The sequence below is a fragment of the Indicator indicator genome, chromosome 1 (assembly GCF_027791375.1).
Source record: "Indicator indicator isolate 239-I01 chromosome 1, UM_Iind_1.1, whole genome shotgun sequence".
NCBI classification, from domain to species: Eukaryota; Metazoa; Chordata; class Aves; order Piciformes; family Indicatoridae; genus Indicator; species Indicator indicator.
In genome coordinates this window covers 24,076,073-24,086,678 of record NC_072010.1, presented here as the reverse complement: position 1 = coordinate 24,086,678, position 10,606 = coordinate 24,076,073, and the positions used below count along the sequence as shown (strand labels likewise).

Genomic DNA, 10,606 nt, shown 5'->3' with positions numbered 1-10,606 from the left:
ATGAATATGTGCTTGCTGTTCAAATGCTTAAAATTCCACAAGCTACATTCACAAACAAATGTTTATACACAACTTCAGTAATTACTGAAACAGGAATCAGTGGTTCCCCTACTTTGACTTAAGAATAAGTATTGCATTACCGTGGAGTGGAATCAATTTTTAACCTACCAAAAGAAAACAAAACATAAATTATTTCAGCAGTATGGCTTTAAGAACCTGTATTTGGTTACAATGGAGCAAGCAGAGTTAAATAACAGCATACAAGAGGCATATACTGTCACCTTAAAAGGAGCAGTTTTACAATATAAAATTAGTTTAGAACATACTAAAGCCAGGTTTTGTACAAACATTTTTACAAAACTGAATTACTCAAAAAACCCCAAACCCAACCAAACAAAAACTAAGAACATTTAAATACGAATCATTCTTCACATACAATTACTTGATGATATAAATTAGGAATACTACTAGCTTTTTAAAGCTGGCATTGATGTACTATTGAAATGCACTCATCAGAAACGCTGAAATGTTAGTTCTGCAAAAATCCTTAAGAGCTGAATTTATACTTGCCAAAGAGAGACACAGTAACTCAGGTTTCTAAAGGAGCCACAGTGACCTCCCGTGGTCACTTCAGAAATCCTTGTCCTAAACCTCTTTTTTTTTTCCTATTTTGAACATGATATTCCTTACATAAAAGGTACAACAGTGGTTCATGCTTGGTCCATCTGCCTTAAGAAATGACAATATTTCTATTTTAAATTGGTGTAAAGGACTTTATATCTATTTTAAATGACTATAAAGCCTTTATTAGCTGCTGGTCGGAGAAACAAATTCATGTCTGCTCTCTGATTTATCGAGAATCTATTCTGGAACAGTTTAGAGAGCTGTTTTCTGTCAGTGAGAGATAGATGTTCAATAGATGTTCAACACAAGGTCAATATTAGGTTCCCAAAAACATGAGTTTAGCTTTGGGAAGAACAAAGGAAGGAAATGTAAATTGATGCTAATTCGAAGTTCAAATGAGAACACAGATAAAGTTGTATGAGACATTTTAAAAGTGTCAAATACATTGGTATACAAAGCACCAAAACATTTTAGAAGGAAACCAAATGTAAGAAAAGAATCCAAAGCTCAATTGGGCAACTTCTTCCATTGCTCTGAAGCAATGCAACAAAGAGGAACGAAACACCACCACAAAAATCACAGTAGTGACTGTCCCTCATCTGCAGCACATTAATCCACACTTACATTCTTCTATTGCTTATAAATCCTCTCTGTTATGTCCAACTTTCTTTGCTTTCTCTGGCTCTTCTGTGTTTGGTGCCAGCCATGTGAAATACACCTTCACTGGATCAATATTCCAATGCTTGTGAAAAGAGACTGGAATTTGGTGAGCGAGGTAGTCTTTTGGGTAGTCCACTGGCCTTGCCTAAGAAAGAATAAACCACCTTAGCACTGAGAAAATACACAAGATGGTAACAAAAGGGTTTTGACATCATTCTATTGAATTAATTGATAGGAATTAATTTAGATCTGCAGTCATCACGCACATGTTAAACATACCCTACTTCTCAGGACGAAATGGTCATAACCTATGAAAGGAAGTGAAAGATGGACAGTGTAGAGTTTGTATTGCATCTTTTAAAACATGGAGGTTTGGTTCAATAAAGATAAAATGAATTTTATCTTTTAGTGATACTCTCTTGCTCCTCCTTTTCACCAGAGTTGCCAGCACTGCCAGTGTGATTGTAGGATCCTACTAAGGCCAGAAGTAGCTGATGGAGAAAGATTACCAAATTTAGGAAGTATTGTGGCGCCAGGGAACTGCATTGTTATTCTTTATCAAGTTATATAAAAAAAAAAGAGACAGAATTACAACAGAGCTATACAACACAGCTGAGTTAATGCACCAGGCATGCTTCATTTCCTCTGACAGTTTAATGGCATGTAAGTGCATCATTATATAAAAAGCTGTAGTGGTATTTCCATTGTAAATAGAGTCTTCGTAAAGAGAAATGGATGGAAGACACACACTGGGGTTTTCTTCTACATGTAAAACACAAGAAGAAAACTGAGTGATTTGGACACTGAATCACTGATTTGATGCCTAAACTGGTAACTGATTTACTTTATGCTTCACTTACTCATTGTGGTATTAATCAATTCTGCATGCTGATTTCTTCACACATTTCTGTACACACTCCTGATTGTATAATCAGGCAGCACAATTTGATATTAAGAACTTTGAATATGTGTTGTTGGGTTTTTTTGTTTGATATTTAAACAAAGAGTGTTTATTTTTTAAATTCCACTGGAGAAATCAAGAGGGAGCCTATCTCCCTCAAGGTTGCTTTTGTGCAGATTTTGTATTTTTGAGACTACAAACCTGTCTGCCACTTAACATGGGAAGGTTCCTGTTCTCTTTAAGAGTCTCATTATATCAAAAGTCAGGTAGAACAGGTTACAGAACATGTAACCTAGTGAGGCCACATCTGGAATACTGTATCCAGTTCTGGGCCCCTCAGTTCAAGGAGAGGGAACTATTTGAAAGAGTCCAGTGCAGAGCCACAAAGATGATTAAAGGAGTGGAAAACCTCCCTTATGAGAAAAGGCTGAGTGAGCTGGGTTTCTTTAGCTTGGAGAAGAGGAGACTGAGGGGTGACCTCATTAATGTTTATAAAGGTGAAAGGTGAGTGTTGGGTGGGCAAAGCCAGGCTCTTCTCAGTGAGGTCCAATGACAGGACAAGGGGCAACAGATGTAAGCTGGTGCACAGAAGGTTCCATGTGAACATAAGGAAAAACTTTTTCACTGTGAGAGTGGCAGAACACTGGAGCAAGTTGCCCAGAGAGATTGTGGAGTCTCCTTCTCTGGATACATTAAAAAACTGCCTGGATGTATTCCTGTGTAACCTATTCTAGGAGATCCTGTTCTGGCAGGGGAGTTGGACTAGGTGATCTTTCAAGGTCCACCCAACCCCTAACACTGTGATTCTGTGACATACCTGGCATGTAAGCAAATAGGAAAGCAGTGAAAGAGTCAGCAAGCACTGTTACATCACAGACATTCTAAGGATAAAGAAACATTTCCTTCTGTTTCAGAATACAAATCAGAAATTGTACTAAGTATATGTACGTCAAGGAAGGTCGTCTCTCATAACATTTCAGCCAAGTCTTTAAAAAATAATTTTCTGGTTAACAGAAAATGTGGGTTTTTTTTGTTTCTCTCATTTGTAAAACTGTTTGCTGCATAGCAGTGGAATCTGTGGGATAAGCACAGACAAATTTGCCCCCTAGGGTCAATTTTTGTTCAAGGTAAGTCAAATTAGAATTCGTTACAAGCAATAGTGGAGATGAATTACAATTCAAGTGTAACCTTCTGTGTGCAAAATCGAACTACTATGCTTTCATTTTGTCTGCCCTGGTGAGACCACATCTGGAATATTGTGTCCAGTTCTGGGCCCCTCAGTTCAAGAAGGAGAGGGAACTGCTTGAAAGAGTCCAGGGAGGGGAACATCTTCCTTATGAGGAGAGACTGAGGGAGCTGGGGCTCTCCAGATTGCAGAAGAGGAGACTGAGAGGTGACCTCATTAATGCTTATAAATATATGAAGGGTGAGTGCCAAGAGGATGGAGCCAGGCTCTTCTCAGTGATGCCCAATGACAGGACAAGGGGCAATGGGTGGAAGTTGAGGCATAGGAAGTTCCATGGGAACAGGAGGAAAAGTTTTTTCACCGTGGGGGTGCCAGAACACTGGAACAGGCCGCCCAGGGGGGTTGTGGAGTTTTCCTCTCTGGAGATATTCAAAACCTGCCTGGATGTGTTCCTGTGTGATCTGGCATAGGTGATCCTGCTCTGGCAGGGGGGTTGGACTACATGATCTTTTGAGGTCCCTTCCAGCCCCTGACATTCTGTGATTCTGTGAAAATGATCCAGTATCAAATGCACACTCTTAAAGGCTACAAGGAAGGCTGTTCTACAAATTTGTACAATGAGTTCTGTTCTTCTTGAGTCTCCTTTAATTAGGTGGGTTATGGTTTTTTTAAAACATTTGTGCAAGTACAAATTATTCAATAACTCTGTTGAATTTAGAGGATGCCTTACTTGCTTTCTGTACTGAAAGGAGTTAGTGATGATTAACAAACCAGGAAACACACATGTTTTTTTTATACAGACAAGGAATTAAAATATTGAATAATGCATTCTCATTATGCCCATTTCTCTAAATAGTAAATCTAATCAGACAGAGAATTTTAATATAGGCGAAGCTGGTAACTTAAACATCAAACTTTACCCCTCGCTCCCTCCGGCAGCTGCTTTTGAATGCCATGGCAATTTACTGATTTTCAAGCAGTCTGCTATCTTAATCTCAGTTCACATTCAGATGCACAGGCCTCACAGCTTTTAAACTATGATAGCACCTGAAAAACATTGAACATTATTAAAAAAAAAAAAAAAATATGTGCAATGTTTGGGAAAAATCCTAAGTGGTGCTTCTCTTTAATGCCATGGGAGGAAGTTAAAAATATTTATTTAGTTTATGAAGCGGCAAATCTCTCTGGGACCCAATACATCACATTTTCCACCGTGACACTACAGTTATATCATTAAATAGTCTGGAAGACAGAAAAAAGATTCAAATCTATTCCCACTCACCTCTCCCAAACTAGAGAATATACTTACAAGAACATCATGGTTTGTGACCTTTTTTTCCCTTTGTGCTAGCACAGAATGGTTTAGGTTGGAAGGGACCTCCAAAGATCAGCAGAGGGTCATTTCTATCATATTTACACTATTCTTCAGAATCCCCTACAAAAGCAACAGTTCTGGAAAGAATTTCACATGTTTTGTCCTCACCGATGAGGTATTTCAGAAGAGTAAACACTGAATCAGTAGAAAAAATGGGTAAGTAGAGTAAACATACTGAAAAATTTCAGCCTCCATTATCTAAAGAAAAAAAATATTGTGGTGTGGTTGGTTTTAGGTTTTTTTGTTTGTTTTGTTGTGGTTTTGGGGTTTTTATTCTTTTCTTAGAGGACATACCACAAATATCCAAAGCATGTGGCTCTTAATTCTATTTGTTTTTTAAAGTTCCCATCTCTGACTGCAATATAGAACGTAGTCATACGGTAACTGAAATATCTTACAATCTATTAAAGCATTGTAGTAATCCAACGTTTGGGAATATTCTTATTTGCTTGATCGAACTTGTTCTGGAGAGGAATAGGTACAACAGCAGCATCTTGGTTATTGCTATTAGATATTGATCGAGTCTGCAATATTGATGAGTTTGCAATATTTATGAGTCTTGCTTTATGTCTGTACTTAAAAGAATGAAACATATTTTAAATACTAGTAAAAATAACTGTCTGACCTGATGGAAAAGTGGACTATGTGTTATGGGGATTCCTAAGCCACTGAAACACATCCCAAGGACCATATCATCAGGTGCGTCCATGCTGTAACATCGGCATTTACTAGCAAGCAGCTTCTGAACAGCTCTTCTGCTGAAAACCATCCTGAATGAAAAAAGAGCAAATGAAATACATAAGACAACAGCTACTAGAGAAGACAAATGACAGGAATTAATATATATTACTAAACTATATAAAAATAGACAAAATGTAGCCCTCTGATACAAAAATATCTGAAATGTCAAACTTTCAGTACTGAGGAGTAAAGCAAGAAGTGCTTTCTGTAAGGTAATTACTTTATACAATGAAAATTAATTACACCAATTACATCAAATCCTAATAAATCAGTGGCTGTTAGCCTCCTGTTTTGTGTGTGTCTCCTTTGCAACACTCATATTCAAAATATTTGCACTCAAAGCAGGGACTGATGTAGATCTCAGCAGGAGTTTAAATAAATTACCCTCCTCCACCAGTGATGTAACTGTATCCTCCTGTTCCCAAGCCGTAGCCATAACGTTCTCCAAGAAACACTGCTTCATTTGGGTCATAGCAGCTGAGTAATTTTCGGAGTCTGAAGATACTACAGTATGAAAATCCATTAAAAAAAGTAGTTTAAAAAAAATAAAAATCACATAGGCATTCCTTTTGAAACTGTCAGTGCTAGCTTAAGTGGCATTCTAGTAAATGGCACAAAAATTATCTATGAAATTCTACAAAAAACAGATACACAAACTGTTGGAACAGAAATTTACAATGGGTTATTTCCTGTGAGAGATGACTGATACATTAGGACAAACGATGAATCCGCTTAAAATATTTTTCTGAAGCAGGTGAGTTTCTCAGCAAAACTCTGTCACATCTCAGAGAAAACAGGAAATTATTTTTTCTGAGCAATGGTAAAGTCTTTGTAAATTATCTTTTTTTCCCCTAGGAATTGAAAACCAAACATGAAGATTCAGTTGTACAAATATTGCTTCACCTAGAATTACAGCCTCTTCCAAATTCTTCTTCTTCAATGTATTGCCCTGAACTACCTCTTCTATTCACGACTTGCTGGTTATCCACTGTGCCTTATTTTGCTCATACTGCACACTTAGTGTTCATGTGAATGGGAACTTCTTTTCTAACAAAGGCAAGTCCTTGGACAACTGTCCTAGGTGTCTCTGACAACTAAGCTTATGGAATCTTTCTTATGACATGTTTATGTGAGGACTACATCTTGGAAAGCGTATTAGCAAATGCCTATAACCAATAGGATCAGACATACTTACGCTGAAGAATCACAACAGGGGATCACATTCAGAATATGTTTACACAAGAACACTAACATGCCTAGCTTTTATCAAGTTACAAGATTACATTGTTTTTAATATCAGTAAAGAAATGCCAAAAGTAACTATTTTTTTTCCTTACAGGAATATAAAGCTACATAAATAATAAAACATCTATATCTCTTAAATACAAAAGAGATGAATACTGCTAAAACTCCTGCTGACATGAATTGTGGTAATTCCTGAAGTGCTGCAATGTATACCTGATCAGTGTGTCATCATCCACTATGACTAGCCAAGGAATTCTGGGAGAGCTATGATTCAAAAACCTTTCCAAAATGGCAAAAGTTTTCCCGCAGTGACCTAAATGAGGAGAAATAACAGAATATACCTGTAAATAAAATGAGATTTTGTAATAAGCAATTATTCATTAAGTAAATATTTTACTGCACTACACAAAACATTTTGGAAATGACTGGCAAAATACTTGAATAACTCTCTGCTTGAGAAATGAAGGAAGTCCTGGTTTGCTGATTTTGTGAAACCGTGAACCTTCATGAAAACTGACATATGATCATTTACAAAAATAATACTGAGGTTTCTCTATTATATTCCATTATGAAAGATGGACAAAAATATTATTAGAGCACACTCAGCACAACTTGTTTAGTTTAGAATGTCAGTAGCCCACTGGTCCCACTGCTCTCCACAGCAATGCTCAAAGGCCAAACACAGAAGCTTCCTTCCCCCTGGTGTGACTAGTACTTGCTGCAGATGATGCACATGCACCTAGAAGGTCTGTTGCCTCCTGTAAATGTTCACTGGTTGCACATGTGAAAATACTCACAATGCACCTGTGCAAATGCAAATCTTTGTCTATTTTTTCTCTGCCTCTAACAGACCCTGTAGAGGACCAAAAAAATTTAAAGGCAGCTGGAAGTAATCCAGACAGCAGAACAACTGACCTAGAAGGTGAGATAAAGCTAGCAGGCCACAGCATATGGCCTTCTAATTCAGAAGGTAAGAGCTTGCAGCAAAGACTATGAGCCTAGAAGCAACAGATGAAATAAAAGAAAAAAATTCTAAAACGAATAAACTTATGGAAGCCACCATATCCACAGCTTTTTCCTATTCAAACACAAATTAATTTGAAACCATGTTATTTGACATAAAAAGATCTTCCAATCTTAACATTTGGATATTGTGCTTAAATCAAGACATACTAGGCACAATCATATAATTTTCGAGTACCATGTGGCAAGCTTATGCTCTGTAACTAGTTGCTACCATTTGAAGAAGTCTTTTGAAATAAATATATGACTTCTGCAGCTATTGATATTCTTACTCATGATCCTACCCCGTGTAATAACATCAATTCTTGTCTTTGGGAGTGTATCAGTCTACCATGCTTTCATACTCAAGAGTCTTTGTATTCCTCCTGAAAAGAATATTCTGCCTACACAGCAAACTGCACTCTCCATCTCTTTCCTGTGTGGCAAAAGAATTCCTTTAGTTTAGGCTGCACAAATGTGCCACTGAAATATAGAATTTCTATGTTATGTACTACATATGAAATACACATGCCATCCACAAAATTTACCAACTTTATACAGTTATTTGCACAAAACTGACAACAGCAGTCACTAGCTCACCTCTGTCAGTATTAGGTATGCCTAAATCTATAGTAGGGATGGAAATGTCTGCATAGTCACTGTAGTATTCAATAAGGGCAGCTTCTCTTTCCCAGGTCTGCTTTACAACTGGTACTGCAAAACAATAGTTGACATTGAAACAAATAACTTTGTTAAAATAAATACGTGATCAAAACATTTATACTTCTTGTCAGCTGACATATTCCTTTGCATGGTAGTGAAAAGGCTGTTTCAAACACAACATCACCGCTCTAAATGTTCATTCTTTTCCCTTTTCTACAGTATTTGGAGAGACACAATTTTACATTCTTATGAAAGCCAGTAAATGCAGCTTTATTTATAGAATTACTTTTTTTTTTTTAATATGACTATAGTTTCGTTCATATTACATTTAAAGCTCTGATGTTTACATTTATGCTAACCAAAGTATGGAATCCTTTACTTTTACAGTTGCTACAGTAGACATCATAGCACATCAGCATGAACAATATTAGAGATCAATCACTCTTCCAGTATTAGAACTATTGCACAGCACATCCAACTGCAGAGAGGATAAAATATTCTTAATCAGACAATGACCAAATGCACCTTTCAAAATACTACAGGTGAGTAATGTACATCTTATGTGACAGCAAGGATGTGTCAATGCTCAAAAGTGTCTGTCACTGGAGGCACACTCAAAGAAGGACGTTTATAAATATCATACAACCAGTTCTGATCCCATGAAGATTCTGTTCAAAGGAAGGCTGCTTAATGCTTCTCTACAGAAGCAACACCATTTTTATTAGTTTGCCATTCATTTAAAATTGATCATAAAAAAATCCTAATAATGATGCTATGAATGTTTAAACTGTATCCAAAAGCGAATAATCTATGGGTGACACAAAAACAAGCCAAATGCTTGCAAGGTTTTTGGAATGAAACTATCAGATTAAAATAATGATTTTTTTCCCATTTTAAAAATTAAGTAGCCAGGTCTTAGATAAGCATCTATTCAAAAACACACCATTCTGCTGTCATTGTTTTACATCCTTTGACACCATCCAATGGATCTCACTGGTAGCAGTTAGTTCTTTAAATGGAGGAAATAGTTATGTAAGTTTCCTTTGCTGCTATATAACTCTGATGCTTGTGAATAGCTCATTTTGCCCTTTGCTGCTGTATTGGGTTTGCATGGCAAGGTTTTGGTAGTGAGTGGGCTACAGGAGGGGCTTTTCTAAGAAACTGGTAGAAGCTTCCCCTATGTCCAAAAGAGTGAATGTGCCAGCCAACTCCAAGACGAACCTGCTGCTGGCCCAGGGCAAACCCATCAGTGACTGTGGTAGTGCATCTGGGCTAACATATCTCAGAAGAGGAAAAAGTTGCTAGCAACTGCAATGGTAGCCAGAGAAAGGAGTAAAAATATCTAAGAGAAACAACTCTGCAGACACCAAGGTTGGATGAAGAAATAGGGGTAGGAGGTGCTCCAGGTGCTGGAGTAGAGATTTCCCTGCACCCATGGTGAAGACCACAGTGAGGCTGGCAGTCCCCCTGCAATCCATGGAGGACTTGATGTCAGAGCAGGTGGGTGCCCAAAGGAGACATTGTGGGAAGTCTGCACAGGAGCAGGCTTCTGGTAAGATCTGTGGAATGCTGAAGAGAGGAGTCCACACTGAAGCAAGTTTTCCTAGCAGAATTTCTGACTCCAGGGGCGACCAGCACTGGAGCAGTCTGTTCCTGAAGGACTGCTTCCCATGAAAGGGACCTGATGATGGAGTAGGGGAAGAGTGTCCCCCTGCAGAGGAAGAAGCAGCCAAGACAACATGTGACGACCTGACTGCAACCCCCATTCCCCATCCCCCTGTGCTGCTGCAGGGGAGGAGGTAGAGAAATTGGGAGTAAAGTTAAGGCTAAGAAGAAGGGAGGGGTGGGGGGAAGACAGCTTAAGATCTGGGTGGGGTTTATTTCTCATTACCCTACTCTGATTTGATTAGTCATAAATTAAACTAATTTCCCTGAGTCGAGTCTGTTTTGCTGAAAGATAGCCCTGGCCCTTATCTCAAACCATGAGCCTTTTGTTAGATTTTCTCTCCCCTGTTCATTTGAGAAGAGGAATAACAGGGTGGCTTGCACTCTGCATCCAGCTAGACTCAACCCATCTATTCTTTAAATGGAAGAAATATTTACATAACTTCCCTTTGTTGCTATATAAAATTCTGATGCTTTCTCATTCCCTTGCTGGAATCACTCATCACCTAATTTGATGTTTGATGCCTACCTACTTGTTCACTTC

The 10,606-nt window shown here is 38.0% G+C and overlaps 1 protein-coding gene across 1 annotated transcript in view; it reads right to left on the bottom strand.

Annotated features, from left to right (window-relative positions):
• Nucleotides 1-1,261: 1,261 nt before the first annotated feature.
• B3GLCT (beta 3-glucosyltransferase) overlaps nt 1,262-10,606 on the bottom strand; it is a 52,902-nt gene continuing 43,557 nt past the window's right edge. Inside the window, exons 11-15 of the mRNA XM_054387087.1 lie at nt 8,335-8,448; nt 6,946-7,045; nt 5,872-5,991; nt 5,372-5,516; nt 1,262-1,429 (exon numbers count right to left, since the gene is read on the bottom strand). Of these exons, the coding sequence (XP_054243062.1) occupies nt 1,262-1,429; nt 5,372-5,516; nt 5,872-5,991; nt 6,946-7,045; nt 8,335-8,448 (647 nt within the window). The remainder of the gene's footprint in view (nt 1,430-5,371; nt 5,517-5,871; nt 5,992-6,945; nt 7,046-8,334; nt 8,449-10,606) is intronic.